Source organism: Pygocentrus nattereri, chromosome 16 (assembly GCF_015220715.1).
Source record: "Pygocentrus nattereri isolate fPygNat1 chromosome 16, fPygNat1.pri, whole genome shotgun sequence".
Taxonomy (NCBI): domain Eukaryota; kingdom Metazoa; phylum Chordata; class Actinopteri; order Characiformes; family Serrasalmidae; genus Pygocentrus; species Pygocentrus nattereri.
Genome location: NC_051226.1, coordinates 15,828,433 through 15,848,420, shown reverse-complemented (window position 1 = coordinate 15,848,420; position 19,988 = coordinate 15,828,433). Strand labels below are relative to the sequence as shown.

At 39.7% G+C, this 19,988-nt stretch overlaps 2 protein-coding genes across 2 annotated transcripts; one reads left to right on the top strand and one right to left on the bottom strand.

Annotated features, from left to right (window-relative positions):
* Positions 1–455: 455 nt before the first annotated feature.
* LOC108440191 (V-set and immunoglobulin domain-containing protein 10-like 2) lies at positions 456–12,748 on the top strand. The gene is made up of 12 exons (XM_037545807.1): positions 456–618; positions 1,873–2,226; positions 4,507–4,782; positions 4,871–5,146; positions 6,664–6,921; positions 7,054–7,314; positions 7,427–7,726; positions 10,249–10,536; positions 11,276–11,398; positions 11,527–11,551; positions 11,701–11,822; positions 12,190–12,748. Exons 1-12 carry the CDS (start codon positions 549–551, stop codon positions 12,288–12,290), a joined length of 2,454 nt encoding a protein of 817 aa, XP_037401704.1. The 5' UTR covers positions 456–548; the 3' UTR covers positions 12,291–12,748.
* A 207-nt stretch (positions 12,749–12,955) lies between these two features.
* On the bottom strand, positions 12,956–19,568 carry chek1 (checkpoint kinase 1). The gene is made up of 13 exons (XM_017718959.2): positions 19,412–19,568; positions 17,863–17,930; positions 17,525–17,748; positions 17,349–17,413; positions 15,779–15,848; positions 15,506–15,694; positions 15,283–15,387; positions 15,067–15,162; positions 14,739–14,826; positions 14,435–14,603; positions 13,746–13,877; positions 13,534–13,635; positions 12,956–13,376 (listed from the first exon to the last, which is right to left on the bottom strand). The coding sequence occupies exons 2-13, from the start codon at positions 17,925–17,927 to the stop codon at positions 13,281–13,283; spliced, it is 1,401 nt and encodes a 466-aa protein (XP_017574448.1). The 5' UTR covers positions 17,928–17,930; positions 19,412–19,568; the 3' UTR covers positions 12,956–13,280.
* Between the last annotated feature and the right edge of the window lie 420 nt (positions 19,569–19,988).

Genomic DNA, 19,988 nt, shown 5'->3' with positions numbered 1-19,988 from the left:
GATTCATTTTGAACTATTCAGATTTAAGTTTGATGTGGGAGTTTTATTGAAGTGGACATGTTTAACATAAAACAGAAAAAAACGTAGCCAAGCTGGAAACTAGAAAATAAATGATCTGTGATAGTTAGTTTATTTTAATTATGCAAAAAAATAAGTATGTAAATAATCATGTTCGAACAAAGTTTGTGTTGGTGGGTTCCCGGCCTCCTGAGTGTAATGGAATGTTAGAATGGCCATCCGTCCCTGCTCCTTAAATAATGCATGATGCAGAGGTATCATCGCGTCATCCTAAACCCTGTCTCTCCTCTCTACTCTACTGCATTCCTACAGGTGGAGGGGGCGACTGGTGAATAATTCAAGGCAAATCAGTTTACAGAGACTCGATCAGCTCCCACTCAGTTTCTCACTGCCTGTTTACACTAGCTGGACTCACTGTTTGGGCAGAACGCTGTACATTTTCAGGATATCCTTTGTTGTTTTTTTGGGACTTTTGAGTTCATTTTTCCCCATAAAGGACACGGCACTGGTCACCCGAGCGTCATGGCACCATGGTACACAGACTGTTAGGGTTGCCTGGCTTCTCCCTAACTGTTTTGCTGCTGCCTCTCTTCCTAAATGGTAAGAGGTCATACACGGGGGTCGACTGCAATTTTACAGATATTTTTCTCATTAAAAAATGTTTAGTTTGCAGAAATTTTGGTCAATATTTCAGAGCAGCTTTGTTACATTTCATTCAAATAGTGGTTTATTCAATATTTAACAGGCAAATCTCTTCATAAATATTGCTTGTATAGAAATGCAGTGCATAATATTATTGTAAATTACTAATTATTGTCACACAATTTATGTTTTTAACTGGTGATTTCATGAATGAGGGGCCAAATGTGTCCCACTGATATTATATTTACAAATATGCATGTTCAGAAGAAAAACATTTTGAACATTATAGAAATGTCCATCACAATAGCTTATGTTCATGTTTTAGACCGTTTAAAAAGAAAGTCTATATATAGCACTTGGAAAACAGTATTTTCTCTGTTCCAGGTCACTATAATGACACTTTACCTTGAAATATAATATAATATAATATATATAATAAAACACTTCAAAGCTTTTTATTTTTGCATTATTGTGTGAATATTTAATTGTTAATTCTTGAAACATGTCTTTTTATGAGTTGTCCATTATAAAAATTGACATTTTTGTTGATCAGCATTCCCTCAACTCGCTTACCTGAACACTTTCATCCCTTTAAAATATGTGAAATAATTTGATATGTCCCCCAGGAATTTGCATCATCCAAATTTCTCTGATTCGTTTTTCTTCATTTTCAGTGATACTGTGATTCTGACCGGCAGTCACAAACAATTCTGTTTTTGATTTTTGATTGAGTAACTTAAACCATATTAAGTAACTTTATACATTTTAACTTAGTTAAAAAGAACATTAGAATGTCCTTAATGTCCTTGTATCTGTAACAGGGATGCTAGTTATCACATTTTGTACATTTGCTAATTCTGTGCTTAAAAATCTGTTACTCATTCAAGCCACTGTCGGTAATGAGACATTGTTCCTGAGAAGGATGAACATATTTTTTAATGGTTGAATACTTTTCCTGCTCTCAATGTTGAACAAATGTCATTTTTAAGAGTTACAAGGGGGAAAAATGGTCCGTAGGCAGCGAATCAGAAGGGCAGCCTAGACGACTCTCAGTGTAGCTCAGTAACTCGATAGGGTAAATGTTAATAATATCCTAGGTCACTGCTATCCCGCGTCACTGAGCTTTGTGCATGCATGTATTTGTGGTCTGTAAAATGCATAGATATTTACAATGTTTCATCTGATGAACAATTTAATATACTGTCCTCTCAGGGCTAGAGATCTTGGATCCAGGGCAGGTGGTGTACAGAGAGACCAGGACCAACGGAGTGGTGGATAAAGGAGTGATTCTGGAATGTGGCACCACCCTCCCTGATGTCTACATCTGGGGCTTCACCAAACCAGGCACAGACACTATTCGAGCTGTGGTGTATAACTTTGGCAAGGGTCCAAAGCTGCAGCAACTAGCCAAAGATTTGGGTGACCTGAATGTCATCACCAACAGTGCATCTCTGTCCATAGAGAAGCTTCCTCTAGCTGCAGAGGGCTTGTACACCTGCCAGGCTCTGTACGACACTGTGGAGGGGGCCAGACTCTACTACTATTTTGTGTATCTGCGGGTTCTAGGTCAGTGACCATAAAGAAAATCTGACAAACATTATTTAATGGGGCATTTCAGCTTAAATTAAGCATTTAATATGTTATTTGTCATCTTCTGTAGGATGCTGTATGCAGTGTTGCATCCCTTAGCCTTACGATGTTGGATCCTTTTTGCATTTTCATCCATCACTCTTTTCTCATTGCACTACCCAGGATGCTTTGTGCAAATATGTCATACAACTATTTGGAGTCCCCTGTAAAAACTACAGACAAGATATCTGTACATATCAGTAATGGTAGCTCTCAGGAAACATGAAAACAGGAAAAAATACTTCAAAGAGGATTCCCCAAAGCACTTTCCGTCAAAATACATTAAAATACATAATCTGAAGAGGGTTTTCATAATCTTTAAACCAGAAAATCTCCTGGGAATCCTGTGGCACTGCTGAAGGGCACAAGTGCACGTATTTACAACAGACACTGTAATGGTTACATTTTCCATTTTGGCTGGAGAGTCCCTTTAAAACGAGATGCACACAGGGAAGAAATTACCACTGTGATTTTCTAAGAGAACTATTTGACATGGTTTTATTTTGGGGCAAATATTTGAGTATCATTAGCTGTTGTTCATTATTTTTGGGTTTTACTTTCTGTGACCTTTTAGAATTGGTTGCATCTAAACTTAAATGCAAGAACCAACAGTAAATCACATACTGAACCATCTAAGCTCTAAAACTATAAATAACAGTCAAATTACAATCTGTTTATGACAGTTCATATTGAGTGATTGGTAACACTTTATTTGGAGGTCCTTTGTACATGATTAATAAACTCTTAACAGAGTATCAGTAATACTTCACCAACATACACTATATTGCCAAAAGTCGGTGGTCTGCCTTCACATGCATATGAACTTGAGTGACATCCCATTCTTAATCCATAGGGTTTAATATGATGTTGGCCCACCCTTTGCAGCTAAAAGAGCTTCAACTCTTCTGGGAAGGCTTTCCACAAAGTTTAGGAGTGTGTTTATGGGAATTTTTGACCATTCTTCCAGAAGCGCATTCGTGAGGTCAGACACTGACGTTGGACAAAAAGGCCTGGCTCACAGTCTCCATTCTAATTCATCCCAGGTGTTGAGGTCAGGACTCTGTGCAGGCCAGTCAAGTTCTTCCACACCAAACTCGGTCACCCATGTCTTTGTGGACTTTGAATTGTGCACTGGTGTGCAGTCATGTTGTAACAGGAAGGGACCGTCCCCGACCTGTTCCCACAATGTTGGGAGCATGAAATTGTCCAAAATCTCTTGGTCTGCTGAAGCATTAAGAGTTTCTTTCACTGGAACTAAGGGGCCAACCCCAACTCTTGAAAAACAACCCCACACCATAATCCCCCCTCCACCAAACTTTACACATGGCACAATGCAGTCAGACAAGAACCGTTCTCCTGACAACTTCCAAACTCAGACTCGTCCATCGTATTGCCAGATGGAGAAGCGTGATTCGTCACTCCAAAGAACACGTCTCCACTGCTCTAGAGTCCAGTGGCAGTGCATTACACTACTGCATTCAATGCTTTGCATTGGGCTTAGTGATGTAAGGCTTGGATGCAGCTGCTCAGCCATGGAAACCCATGAAGCTCTCTGTGCTGTTCCTCAGCTAATCTGAAGGCCACATTAAGTTTGGAGGTCCGTAGCGATTGACTCTGTAGAAAGTTGGTGACCTCTGTGCACTATGCTCCTCAGCATCCACTGACCCCGCTCTGTCATTTTACGTGGCCTACCAATTTGTGACTGAGTTGTTGTCATTCTCAGTCACTTCCACTATGTTATACTACCACTGACAATTGACTGTGGAATATTTAGTATCGAGGAAATTTCACAACTGGACTTGTTGCACAGGTGGCATTCTATCACGGTACCATGCTGGAATTCACTGAGCTCCTAAGAGCAACTCATTCTTTCACAAATGTTTGTAGAAGCGGTCTGCATGCCTATGTGCTTGGTTTTACATGCCTGTAGCCATGGAAGAGATTGGAACACCTATATTCAATGATTTGGATGGGTGAGTGAATACTTTTGGCAATATAGTGTATCAGTGAATAGCAGTAGCAAAGCACCTGAATACACTGAAGTGAATACCTTGTAGATGTACTTCTGATGCATTACTAAAATTAAATAAATATATTTGTGTTTTTGTCCATCTCAAAAAGACCCCTCAAAATAAAAGGTCACCAAATGATCTTTTGGAATCAGTATTTTATTATGTCAGCAAACTGATCTCTTTAATACTGTGATGTGTTCCACAGTGCCTGTGTCCAAACCTTATATCCTACTGAGTGACTCCTCACCTGTGGAAGGCACATCAGTGTGGATGCGCTGTGGTCTGGAGAATGGCACAGACCCTGTTAACTACATCTGGGAGCAGGAGAGCCGCAGTGGGGTGGTCACCACACTGGCTGAGAGCAATCGCAGTCTGGTCAATGTAACCTGGGTCACCCGCAACCACACAGGGTGGTATAGGTGCCTGGCCAGGAATGAGGTCAACCAGCAGCGCAGTGACCGTATCTGGTTAGATGTCATATGTAAGTGAAAGCTGTCATATCTGACAATCTATACTTATGTTCAGACATTTCATGCAGTGCTGATCTTTCTTTGATATCCTCTTTTTAGATGGTCCAGACTTGCCTCAGATTGATGTTACACCTTACTCAGTAACCGAGCGAGGCTACTCAGCCCTGGAGAAAGAGACTGTTTCTCTCATGTGTCAAGCTCTCTCTAATCCTCCCAGTCAGTATGTCTGGTTCTACAACAACTCCCAGGTCTACACTGGACCACAGCTCACCATCACAAAGATTCTGCGAATGCATACTGGCAATTATGCCTGTCTGGCCCAGAACACTTACCTCAACACCCGCTCCAAGAAAACCATCACTCTCACCGTCTACTGTAAGTGCTCCTGTATGCCATAGGTCATGGTCAGCAGCTCTGTCGGTGAAACCTCTTTGGGTAGACTTCTAGTGTGCTTTCATCTCAACACTCATTTTCTTTCCATCATTCCAGCCTTTGCTTCCTCTTATACCTTTTCCTATACGCACACATGCACACACAAAAACACTATCAATCATCCAGTGTGGCTGACTGGGGATATCCAGCAAAACAGTGTCTTCTACCTGCGACAAGCATCTGGAGGAGGTGAAGGCAATTTTCTGACACTTCTGGAAAGACACGGAAGGTATAAAGCCAATATGATTACTCTCACCATGACAAGCAATGAATGGGTGTCTTGTCATGATCTGAGAAATACAAAATTATCAAAATGAATACAATTTGAAATATTTTTCTCTTTCCTCCTAAATTAAGGCTGAGTCAAATTTTCACAGTGCATAGGACAGCACTATCCAGCTGTATTTAATGTCTAGCGTAATTTGTTATGTGTGAGTATTAGACAATACAAAAACACCTCAACTCAAAAAATGTTGGGACAGTATGTGAACTAGAAGAAGAAAAGAGGTTCTCACCAATATGTAAGTGAAGTTATCTTTAAAAATGTGAAACACTCACTCTATCTTCAGCAAAAGGGCAACTTTATTTGGTTAAAGATATGACGTTTCGGTCAGCATGCAAGGCCCTCATCAGATGTGAAAAATATCACAAAAGAATACCACATTACTCTCAAAAGATCATCAGTATGTGAATTACAAATAAAAACAGAAAGCAGTGTAAACAGAAAGCAGTGTAAATCCACTTTGACCTGTATTTAAATGCAAACTGTACAAAGACAAGATATTTGTTTTGTGAAAGGGACAATTTACGGCCAGTAAAGTTGTCAAAAGTAAAAAAGAGGTGATGCAATCATACTTGGGTATAAAAGGAGCACCATATTGTTCCATCCAGGAAAGGCCTAGTGCCTTATGATTAAGCCTCACCACTTTGCCAAAAAACTAAACAAAAAAAACATCAGCAAAAAATCTAAAAGCTGAAAAGGGGAATTTCTTTTAACATTTTTGTATAATTTAGTCATTGAGATGTGAACAAAGTCTTTCAGATGTGGAATGATTCATTGTAGAGAATCTTACCAGTTCTTTGCAGTGGGGGAGATAGGAACCAGGAGTGGCCATGTCTACAACATAAATATAGACATTTTATTTACTATCCAAAACGTCCAGTGAACCCACATGTCTTCTTTTTCAGCCTTTCACGTGCTGTTTCAAACTGTTTTTTGGAATTGAGGTTTGTATTGTATATGATAATTATTAGTATTAAGCACATTCATATTGCACATCCATTGCTATCTGCATAAAATGTCTAGTATTTACTTAGTAGAGTGGCATAATGTTTCTGATTATTTGAGCTACATGGTGAGCAGCTGACTTCCTGGTTTAAATCCATGGAGCATCATTTTGCTTCTAGCCTTTGATTCTACTGGATCCCTACTATTTTATACAATGGGTTTCTTTCCACAGATCCACCAGATGGTGCACCATATTGTTCCATCTTGCCAGTTAATAACTACAATGACTTGGCCCTCTTCTGTTCATGGGAGGGGGGTTACCCTCCAGCTATGCTCAGCTGGAGCCAATCTGTACATGGAGACAACATCCAAGGAACCACTAACATCACCTGGATTCAGCCAGGGCCTGAGACCACTAATAACTCTGTATTCACTTGCTATGGCTCCCATCTTGCACTAAATGTCACTCAACGCTGTAGCACTAAGACATGTGAGTACCATGACTGATTATACTAAGATCAGTCCTAACTACCTTCATTCATTTAGAGCTTTTCATTTCATTGCATGTGTTTTAGGTGCTATTGAGCAAAAACCGAGGAAAAATTGTCCTTATTGTTTTAAGGGCTGCCCTATGGAGAACCCCAGTGTTCAGCATACGCAACTCGCAATAATGAATATTTGATGCTGTCCTGCTCCTGGGAGGGTGGTTTCCCTCGGGCTCTGCTGTGGTGGGCCTCTGATTCAGGAAACATGCAGGGTACATCTGAGGAGAACTCCAACATCCTTGTGTTACGCTCCAGTTCCACCTACAGTGGCAAAGCCTTTGTGTGCCATGCCAAACACCCACTAAATAAAGAGAGCAAGACATGTGCGTTAAAATTGGGTAAGTACAAAATATCAGGACACAATGTTTGATTGCTGTCTAAAGTAATTCATAGTGAAAGGAATAATTTATTACATAGTGCAATCATTCTTTACTCTTCTGCTTCTTCCAGAGGCACCGGTCTTAAAGACTCAGCGCAGTGTGGTTTCAGTGTATGAGGGCAATGATGTCCAGCTCACCTGCATACTGAGCAAGAACTACCCTGCAGTAACTGAGATCACCTGGTACAACAACATGAAGCAGAAGGTTGATAACAGTGACACACCCAAGAAGTACGTTCTTCAGCACGCTGCAGCCTGGTCCAACCTGACGGTGCGGGAGACAGACGGCACAGTTGACAGTGGTCAGTACTGGTGTTCTGCTATCAATGCTGTTGGAGGAGCAGAGATTCCCATCAGGCTGCTGGTGATGAGTAAGTGTACTATAAGCTATGGCAGACACAGATTTATAGATTCTGTAATTTACCTTTTCCATGCATAGAATAAACTGCAATTGATTGTCTCTCAGATCGAAATGATGAGAGGAATGATCCTGGATCCTGGAAGTTCTGTTTTTGCTTAATGATGTACATCTTGTTTATTCCTCTTTGGGGACAAACATTTTTGTCACAGTGGAGTGGCTTACATGCTTAAGGAAACCTCATGGTAAGATTTTTGATCTGATGAAATAGGTCATACAAGGATTAATCCCACTGATCCAGAACCCCAGGCAAGGTAGAAAAAAACAAAACATGTATACTGCCCAGATAAAGATACCATATACCACCCCTGGAGCCATGCCTGTGGGTCATGCAAGAGTCTGGTAACCAGGCCACCCATGTAACCCAGGCTCAGCCATAAATGGCACTATGACATCATCTTGTCGGCTCTCCTTTTGCTAAGTCAGTGGCGGGGATCAGGTGCTACACCAGTCAACAAGAGATGAACTGCGTTACCTAGACTGGACCTTTGCAATAGAGACCTTTTGGAATGAGGAATGTCACTCCTCTAGTGCAAAAAGAGCCAGTTGTTGGGTGGGTTGGTGGGTCTGGTACCACATTTCCTGACTCAGGGTGGTTTTCATCCTACTCTGAAGTAACCACAGCAGAAACATCCCAAGTAAGTGTGGGGATATTGCCAAACCCCAATGGCTGTGCAATTGGAAATTGTCTCAGTGAGTAAGAGGGTTACTTCTATAAGACTGTGTGTCTCAGGAACAAAAATTCTGACTTTTTCTCACTAAATAACAATTCAGAGAATTCAGCATTCCTGGAGAAGGAAGTTTCTCTTACAGGCTCTGTGTATTTCTACTGGAACCTTCAATGTGCATATATTCAGAATGATTGAGATACTTGGAGATATAATTAGGATACAATTGGAAAGAATGGCCTCCCCTATCTCAACCTAAGCACTGAACAGCTATTAGGCCTCAAGTCACACTCTGTCAGGAAGTCAGACAGTCAGGAAACACCATATCCCAACAAAACTTTGCCCATAACTACACTTTGTACCAGAATGCCTTGTGCTAAAGATCAATGGATGCTTAGTTGAAGGAAAGGACAAAGCTGTCAATACTGGATCACTACTTGAAGAAGAGTTGGATTTGGTGCACGGGGCAGGTGTACAGGGTAAACCCAGGAGGACCTCCTGCAAACAGTCAGCTTCAGTGGAGAAGTATCAGACAGCTACAAAGGCTATAGTAATAGCATGTATGGAAGTGAAAACTTTGGCATAAGAGTTTACAGTGGCCATTGAGAAAGACTTTCAGAAAACCTCAGATAAACAGGCATTTCAAGAAGAGAAGATGAGACCTCTCCTAAGTTATTCTTGGGCAGTCTTGCGAGCTACAAGGGGATATTGTTGAACAGGAGCACTCCTAAATCTGGTAGATATGTCTTCTTTTCACTGTGACTATTTTGGTGTTGTCATCATAGTGATGGGGCACAGGGCTGGATAAAATTAATCTAGAAATGTTGAATGCATTGGGGAAGGGTTGAGTGGTTGCATGTTGCATGGAGATTGAATACAGTGCCTCAGGACTGTTCCCAATTTTCAAAAAGGGGACAAGCAGGGGCAACCAAGTTACATTTCAGAAATTATTTCACCTATTTGGCTTGAGAACACTGGAGCTGAAAACCATGGCCAGAGACAGATTCTGGGAAGACCTGTTGCCATAGTGACCTTCTCCAGGAAACATATAGAAACAGATCTGCAATCCTGTTTGTTGCTGTTAGCTTTTTCCAGCTGAAAATGATCACAGTATATTGGAACATCTCTCCACATGAGACAGAGATGAGCAGCTCGTGAACACTTATGGTTTTTGTGAACAAAACCAAAGCTAAACTCCTGAGTAAATGTTTAGGGACCAGAATACAAATGAAGGGTTTATTTAATATCCAAGAACACGGCTGCACCTTTAATAGTAACCAAAGGCCATTTCCATCCATTTTCTAAGCCGCTTCTCCGTCAGGGTCGCGGAAGGGTGCTGGAGCCTATCCCAGCAGTCTTCGGGCGGAAGGCAGGATACACCCTGGACAGGTCGCCAGTCCATCGCAGGGCCAAACCAAACCAAACCAAACCAAACCAAAGGCCAAGTTAAAAAAAAAACCTAGCAGACAGTGAATTTGTACTGAATAATAAGTTCCAGACTAAGAGCTGCTATCAGGAACTTGACTGGCCACCAGTTGAGGTCTCTGTGACAAAGGAATCAATAGAACCGTTTCCAGTTATATATGATGGTGAGAAATATTCTTGAAAAGAAAGCAATAGCAAATTGTGATAAAATTATGATTTTCACTGAATCTACATTCAGTAGCAGCGACCCTGATGGAGAAGCGGCTTAGAAAATGGATGGATGGATGGACTGAATCTACATCATCTTAAAAGAGAGTAATTTTCACAAGACAATCATGTTACTTACCACTACCTACTGAATTTTATTTTTCATCTCACTCAGGGTACCCAATGCCTCCAAACGTGACCATCAGTAGGATCATATACAGCAGCCAACGACGTACAGATGTTAACGTGGAGTGGCTGACTCAAGCTGATGGTAACATCACCGGGTTCTTCATTGAGCACCAAAGGCTCCCTGGCCCACTCTGGTATAAAGTGACAGTAGATCTGGAGCCCAGCACCCGCAGCTACCAGATCAACAACCTGGATCCCTTTGGCAAATATGCTTTCCGCATTACAGCTGTCAATTACCGAACCATCGGACATCCCTCAGAGGTCAAGAGTCCAGGTGAAAACTGATGTGACAATGCATCAATTTTTTAGTTTACATTCTGTGCTGAGGAACCACTAAAGTACACATGGCCATATTCTCACTATTAGGAGTGGTCAGCTGGGTCTTTCTCCTCTGGTGGCAAAAAAAGCATCATCCAGTAAGTCTTCCTCATGGTTGAGCAGTGCGCATCCTCCTCCATTTCATGAAGATGAAAGGGGGTGCTGATAGTGCTACCACACACCCTTCATTCACACTGGTGGTACTGTCATTCAACAGGGAAAGAGCTACAAAACTTAATTATGAAATACAGAAAAAATAGGAGAATAAATTAACCAAGATCCAATGGTTATGAACCTGAACCTCATTCTAAAAAGGCTCTGATGCTCTTATGAAAGGCTCTGTAGTATTCATTGTTTTATGTAAACTTTTGTTTTAATGCCGGTAGTAGTGAGTAAACAATGTGAAATTTTTTTGTTTGTGTACCCAGGTGAAATGCACAATTCAGCCACTTCATCACAAATGCAAATCTCTATACATTCCTGCCACTCTATGCCTTTACTCTACTACTTTGATCTTTCCTTATTTTGCTGCCTGACTGTTATTTTTACTCCTTTTTAAAAATCATTGAGGAGTCTATGTAAAATATTAGCCAAGGCTATTTGATTTGAACATTGGGAAAAACTTTGTCCTGAAATAGACCAGATCAACTCTCAGAGCATCAAGGTTTATCTTTTAAAAATCTGCTGTTTTCCAGCTCTCCCAGGCTTTAATGCCTTTCCGGCTGTTATTGGTGCAGCCATTGGAGGCATGCTTGTGGCAACAATAGCTACTGTATTGCTCTTCCTGTATGTAGTGAGGAACCGCAACAACAACCCACGTGAGTGTCCCACCATCACACAGCAAGCATGTTTTTATACAGATAATCCAGTTTAACACAACCATGATTGTTTTTTTTTTTTTTGGTCCTTGTTTGTCCACACTAATGCGTTTTTATTATTTCTGCAGGACTTCATGACTTGATATTTGGCAGGTATGGATTACAATCTGAACATTGGGATATATATATATATATATATATATATATATATATATATATATATATGTGTGTGTGTGTGTGTGTGTGTGTGTGTGTGTATTTTTTTTCATCAATTTAAAACAGTAGTATTTGTGGTCTTGCAGGCAGAACAGCCAGTCCAGAGAAAATATCAACTACCCTGAAGACGAGGTTGTTGGCGGAGCAGAAGGAGAGGGAGACCGAGGAGAGGGAGACCGAGGAGAGACGAGCCCCTCCACTAGTCCAGGTAGTGCAAACCTACACAATTTTTTAAAGAATTGAGTCAGAAAATAGGCCCAGGGACAGCGGCAGAATTTAGACCTTTACTTCTCTGTAACGTAATTCTGAGAACAAGCATTAACTTCACATCTTCGTAAATGCTGGACTTTGTCAGTATCTCCTAACTTGAGGCTAATCAGTCCCTTGCATGGGAACAAAGTATAAAGCTGATGCTGAATTGTAGAGCGTTGGCCACAAAATACTGCTTTAATTGTTACTGTGCTGCACAAGGAAAAGTCCTACGTTGGATTTACTGCAAGGGGCAATGTTCACATTAAGTCACTATGAATCCTCTGTGAGAAAAAAAGCTAATGTAAGCTAACACTCTTTTCCAGGACCATCTATGGCACTACCACGACCTACTGCAACTCCCACAAACCTGCCCCCAGGGGATGAACCAGTTAATGTCACCATCACTGTGATGGCCTCAAACTAGAGTTTGCAGCGCACTACAGGCTTCTTCAATTGGAACACTGAAATCTTACCTGGAGAATTCATCATTTTGCATTTCCAATAAAGTGGACACTATTTAGAGACTGGTTTTGTACTACAAGGTAGCTTTAGATAGAATTTTTGAGGTCAAGTTTACTGGCTCATCATCAAGCCACTCTTAATGAATCATTGTAGCATGAAAAAGGAGAATCCTAAAGTAATTCTGCAACAAATAACACATGCAGCAGCGTTGTTTTAGTTCATTATTTTCAGAGCTGTACTTCTGACAGACATACAATTCCATCACTAGCAGACATGGACACAAGCTCTGTTTATTTCTGAAAACATTATTTTCTACCAGTCTTTAAAACCAGTTAAAGCTTATCCATACAAGTCATAAGCATTGTGTGTTACAATAGTCTACAGTTCTAGCAGTCTCATTCACAATCCTTTTTTTCTAATGGTTGTATAATCTGAGTAAAAGTTTGTGATATTTTGAAATTGAAGCATTTGTAAACAATAAAGTTACATTATTTTCTGATTTTCTTTGGGTTCTTTCATTTTGTTTTTAATTCAGCCAATTCAGTCAACACAAAACATCAAACTAAAATACACAGCCTCATGTTATCACAATAACAAGCTTGCTGTACACCATTTCCAACATCTTTCAAACATGCATCGTCAAGCAATGTCAAGGCGACTCGATTTTTTTTTTTTTTTTGGAACAACATTTATTGTCAATTTTTCTAACATGACCAGCAGAGTAAACATTTAAAAAGTGAGGAAGAAGAGGTTGTCTTCACATGTTGTTTTAACAATAAAAAGGATTTTTAAAAATACTTCACTGCCACTAACAAACTGGAGGCACTGGTCAGACTACACAGTGTTACATGATGCACAGAAACAAGTGTGAACATGCATAAAAACAAGACATACAACAAAGGCAAAGTGTGTATGTGTGTGTGTTTAGTTGCATTACAGGTGATTAATTACATCATGTAAAAGGAAGAGGAACCCTTTGGTTACTTATGATGTCAGACAGCTTCTGTTTGAGTTTCAGGAATATCCTTTTGAATTCTAAGCCATCGCCCTGAAAATTAAAAAGGTTTGGAGATTGAGTATTTTGTATTCTTAAGGAATTACATTCTCATAATTGCCAGCAATCACAATTCATAGAGGAGGATGTAACAGAAATCTTCACACTGTCATAAGTTACTTTCCTTGAAAAACTAAATGTTTCTCCTTACCTTTGAAAGTCTAAAATCTACCAGAATATGCTCTTCCATTTCCAAGAAGTGCACTTTAAAGATCAGTTTGTTGTTACGGCGATCCATTGTGGACACAGTTGCCTGAGATTCAAAGAAAAACAGAGAACATTTTTAAAGTACAAACACTGTTTATATTCAGCCATAAAGACAAAGATATTTATTAGTCAATGTCCTAGCTATCTGTATGATACCTGGTTTGTGCAAGTCTGTTTCCACGTATAGCCCATGGCAATACAGACATCACGAAGGGCAGTGCAAGATTTCTCTGCATTCACGGTAGTGAAGAACCTGGTCATCCTCCTTACTAACCTCTGCCATGGGTTCTGTGGAAAACAGTTCTTTCAGAGCAGTTCTTATATGCAGAATAACAACTCATTTAGACACTTCAATAAAACCCAATACATGCAAAGGTGCTGTGATTATTACTGAGAAATTACTTAAATATCTACCAAAGGAAGTCTGTATCATTAATAAGGTTAAAAGTGGTTCAGAATTCTGTTGCAACATTCCAGCAACAGTATTTATAGAATAAATAAATTAATGCAAGCTTCTCACATCAATATATTTCATATTTACTAGTCGTTAAAACCACTACTTTTTCATGAAAATATTGTTTCTGTCAACTACATGTGACATATAAACACTGCCGTATATGAACATAGATAGGAACCAAAAGAAAAGAGCGATAAATGCATAAAAGCCATAGACAAAGCACTTCTAAAACAATAAGAACTCTTAAAAACTTTATTTACACATTTTGAACATTTAATATAAATATATCTAAAATCTAGCTAAAGTATGAGAATTCACAGAGCTTGTAAATATTAGTGGAAAACTACATCAGAACACAACCATAAATGTAGCACATCAGCATGATTACCTGGCTGGCGCCTGGAGTGCCCAGCAACTGGCTGCCCAGTAGCATATGCTCAGGGCAGGCAGGCTGAGAAAAGCTGACCTGACCTCCATCAGTGTGTACCACATCCTCCCTAACCTCCCATAACCCTTGAGGCTCTGGCTGAGAGCTGGAAATCTGTACCCGGTCATCACTGAGGAGACACAGATGCAGCCAGTCAGGGATGTGAACCTCAGGACTTCATTATAATAGTTTCTTTAGAGCAAATCATTCTTCTATGCTGACAGGTATTGAAATGATTCAACTATCTTCGTACTTAGCTCCTGACCTGTTTGTCCGTGTCAGCTGCAACTGCTCAGAATCAGACCTAAGCATCTTGGCCAGTGGTCCATGTACGTCATTCTGTCGTTTTACTCCTGAAACAAAAGCGCAAAAACCATGAATCCATTATATCAATAAGAAATCCCAACAAACAGCTGTAAACAGTTAAAATTTGCACATGAAGAATTAAAGCTTTGTAAAAATCATGGGAGACAGAGCCCCTTCTGGCTCTAAAATATCATAAGGCCATAAAACTCAGTCTCAGTTAGACCTGTTGTCACCAAATGTATGTTATAAAATCTGGCCAAATCAGTTGTGACTATTGAATCAGGCACCTGATTTGAAGCTTCGACTGAACCAGCGATGCTTTTTAATCTCAGGAATGGTCATTCTGTCCTCAGGACTATGTAGCAGTATCTTCATCAACAGACCTATAAATAAAGCAAAGAGGTGTAGGGTTCGGAATTGAGAAAGGACACAAAGCTATGAAAAGAGGGAAAAAAAGGTCACTACTTTAAAGTAGCAATACTATGAACTGTACTGTCAATTACCAAGGGGCACTGAATCAATTTTCTTCCATGGTGTAAGGTAGGTTTTCTTCTGTAACCAATCAAAATACTCCTGACAGCTTTCACTTGGTTGATCCCATGGTAACTCTAAAAGCAGACATAAGCGTCAGAGGCAGAACAGCCAAACTTTCAGTGGACTGAAACTAACCATTATTGCTTCTCTTTGAAGAAAAGAAAAGAAAAAAACAGGATGGTTTCTCCTCACCTCCAGCCAGCATAGCAGTTAGTACAATACCACACGCCCAGACGTCTGCAGGCTGAGCATGGAACTCGGGGCGTGACATTAGCTCTGGAGCCACATAGGGCAGCGTACCACACAGCCGAGTCAACAAACGCTCTCGCCCACGGTGGCGGAACATGGTAGCTAACCCAAAATCTGAGATCTTCAGATTATCTGAGGAAAATAAAATGAACAAACAATAAACATCCAATCCTGGGTAGGAGTACATTTTTATTCTAGTCCATTAAAACTAGTCACCTTTGTCATCTAACAAGATGTTTTCTGGCTTGATGTCCCGATGTGTGATCCCAATACCATGTAGATATTCCTGTGTGAAGAAAAAAAAAAAAAAAAAACATCCTAAGTGATACAGTTTAACATGACTTATCAACAAGAAGCACAGATAATCGGGCAGGGCCAAATAATTCAAAGGCTTGAGTATTCATTTCTTCTCCGAGTTCATGGAAACTTTGTCTCTTTTTTAAACCACAAAAACTGGAGCCTAAATCACATGCCCCAGGCTCTGCTGATGAAACATGAGACTGTTCATACTGTGTATCAATCAAGATATTCAAACACTTTTCCAGTATAGGTTTGATATTACAACACAGTCTGATATGCAGAACACAGCAAAACAAAAGCAGGAAGGAAAATTGCTGCTAACACAACATCATCTGCAGCCTCAGCTTTTAAAATTACAAAGGACAACGCAAAAGTGTAAAGGAGAACAACAAAATACTCACTGCCGGGGATAAATAAGCGTTCTCTGCTGTTGAAGAATGTAAGTTCACTGGTCTACAGTACTACAATGGTGAATAATTCTGACTCTGTAAATTTATCTTGAAGGGAGCATTTCACACCAAACCACACTGAATGATTTTGTTGACATCTAAACAGTTCAATGGTTAAATAATTTAGTTCTGGAGTTCTGGAGTCCCCTTTAACGTCTGCTCAGTTTTGTCCTACTGAAAGCCATTGAAAGCAGATTCAATCAATAACAAAAGTGTATTTTTTATATATATATATATATATATATATATATATATATATATATATATATATATATATATATATATATATATATATATATATATATATATATTTTTTTTTTTTTTTTATATAAAAAAATCACGTTGTGGTTTGTATGTTTAGTATTTATACTACATGTACAGTGTAAATACAAACACACAAAATTTAGATTTTTTGGCCAATAATCTTCATTTCAGAGCATCACTACTTGTTATATAGACAGGAAATGTTAAAAATAAATGATAGCAAGCTGAGCTGAGTACATCAGAAATTCATGCCAATTATCCACATTACCTTGCCTCAGAGTGTAACAAACTGCACTGCTTAACATGTGGCTACTGTAACTAAAAAACTGAAATGCCTCAGAAACAAATGTGTGGGATCACTTCAAATTATCTGACAATCCAAAAAATGGTGAATATGATATGATTCTTTTTTTGTTGTTTATTACAATAACATGATGGTATTTTAACATACAGCAAGTTTGATTGATCAGCACAAACATGTAAGTACAGAGATACTAATTAAACTGAGAAGCTCAGAGCCTTAACTCTGTTGTGGCGAGTACTGGCAGCGGATAAGGAGGGAGCACTTGCACTGTGGCTGTCATGGTGCTCCTAGTCTGGCATGTGGGTGAAGCCAAACCCACAACTTACTTAAAATCATGGTTAATTATGCAATATAGATATTACTGCTTTCAAGAGTGACTACAAACAAGTAGTCGGAAATACCAATGAGTATTCGATGCCTGTAAAATGCTGTTCAGATCAGCCCTAAATGATCGAACACTGCCACTCACCACTCCTCCTATCAGCTGTTGAAAAAAACGGTGAGCCTCCTTTTCTGGCATCCCCACATCCGGTTCTGTGACAAAAGAGCAAAACTGTTCAACTACTCACAAACGTGTGTTAAACAGACTAACAGCAAGTTAGTCTCACTTTACTGCATGTTTACATCAATGTTTCCTGCTCTCACCTATTCGATCAAAAAGCTCTCCACCACTGCAATATTCCAGGAAGATATACTGGACTGGACCCTCACTCCTGTGCCCAAAAAAGCGCACTATATTGGGATGGGACAGCATCTTGTGCACACACACCTCTTTTTTCACATTGTCTAGACAGTCTTTGGCTCTGGATGTATCAACAACTTTCACTGCCACTGCTTCTTCAGTCTTCCTGTTGACCAACAGACGAACCCTAACCAAAAAAAAAAAAAAGAAGAAAAGAAAACACAACACAGACATAAATGAGGTCACAGGGCAGAATGCTGTGAATGGCAACAGGACAAAATGACACAGGATGGATACTTACTCGCCGTATGCACCCTCTCCAAGGGTCTGCACCAAATCCCAGTCCTGAACGAAAGGCACAGCCATGATCTGAGGAGACAGGCAACACAAGGTGAGGAGGCCAGGTACACACCTCACACCAAATTTCTTATTCTGAAAGATAAACCTCAAACGTTAATAAATGCGGGATGAATTCAGACTGAGGTGAGAAAATAAAGGGCGTAATCATCAGTGAACATAAACTAGATTTTACAGTACAATTTAATACAATCCCTGATTCTAAGGGCAAGAATGAATCTGATTTTCTACATTTTCATAATTTTTAGAACTACCATGGTATGTATTCTTCAAACACACACACTGACGAGGCCTTTCTATAGAACACTGTGCTCAGTAGAAGTGACTGAACACCACTACAACTCTTTACTGGCACTGACGTCATAGGACGCTGTACACTGTTCCAGTGTTCCACTCCACCTCTGTTCTATTTATCATTCACTGTTCTCGAGTGTGTGATCTATAATCTGTATTCTTTTTGAGCAATAATTCCTAAGATGTCAATATCATGATAAGCTATCCAGGAATGTGCAATAACTAACTGCTACCCAACTTCTCTATTGTCTGTTTAGAATATAGTTTTATAGTCCTTTCTCTATATATTTAAGATTTTTTTCCCCTTAACCTGCACTTTATATATTTTAGCCTGATGTTTAATTGTTTTGTATGGAGAAAGTGCCGTTGGATTGCTGCTCAATTTCGTTGTACTGATTCTGCAATGTCAATAAAGGCATCTTATCTTATCTCATCTTATATTTAAAGAGTTATGTTATTTCAATTACTCGAGGGTGCCCAAAGTGTGGTCAAGTCGGCTTGTGGAGACGTTTCTCTAGCCACACCTCACCCGCTGGAAGAACAGATATCATTTTATCATATACGTTACATGCAAACACTTTCTACGTTTGTATTTCCCCTATAAACTGCATTTTAGCTTCAACATGTAGTGCACGGTTACAGAATATATATTTTTTAAAAACTTGATATGTCCTCATTGTCTTTTTTGTCTCTTGGCACACTGCAAATATTGCACTTTGGCTCAAGCTATTATTCATTTAGATGCTCAAATACATTTGTGTGTGAATACGTCTGCCGCGAACTCGCCCTCTGAGGAGTAAACATCACACGTGTAGACGTTCTGTTTACATGGGCATGGAGATACTTTACTTCTGGCACTACTTTTAAGTATTTAACCCCAACACGTCACGTAGCTAACCTAGACTTCAGCTGATAGACCTTCATTGAAATTACTCCGGCTTTTGTGGTCTTCTTCCACCATATGCGTTTTTCTTTTCTTATTGGTCTGGCATTAAACTTTATAAACTAAGCACCAAGACGTGGTGACTAAGCTCTTAGCTTCGTAAAATTAGTACCACTATAAATAAGGAAATTTCCATAAGCTTTCTCACACCAGACCAAAGCTCAGACAGCTAGCCAGCCTTACTAACCTAAGGCGAGGGAGGGAAGAGAGCAGACAACAAACTCTCTCTCTGTGGTCTCATGATGTCCTAACTTACCTTATAGGCTACTGTTTTGTGGATGTAAGGTTACAAATAACAGGTCTTTGTTCCATATGATTAGAATAACACGGGTCAATGGTGACAGGCCGTCTGCTGGAAAACGCTGCGAGGTTAAAAGACGGACTCGCTCTCTAAAACTCCGAGCGCTACGAACTTTGGCGCGTTTAAGACCAAAGACGTCACTAGAAGCAAGAAATAAAAATAATAACAGTATTTTTCACAATAAAAGCACTAAACGAGTCTGCTTCAGAAAGCTGTTTTTTTATTTCATTAAAATAAAAAAAAACACGTAGTGATACATTTCAAGTAACGTGTTTTTCTTTATATGTGTCGTGACTACGTGATAAAAGCGTTAAAGAAGCATCAGAATTGTTCCCAGTTCAAAAAGTATACTAGAGTGTGTCCGACGTTGGGTAGTTTTTTCCCCGAATTCTCAGTAATAAACCGCAGTCGCTGTGAGGTCATTCTCCTATCAGAACACTATAAAGCAAACTCTATGTAGTGAACGACTGAACCATTTCAAACACAGTCTAAAGTTACATACTAAACCAAAAAACAGCGGAGACACTCAGTG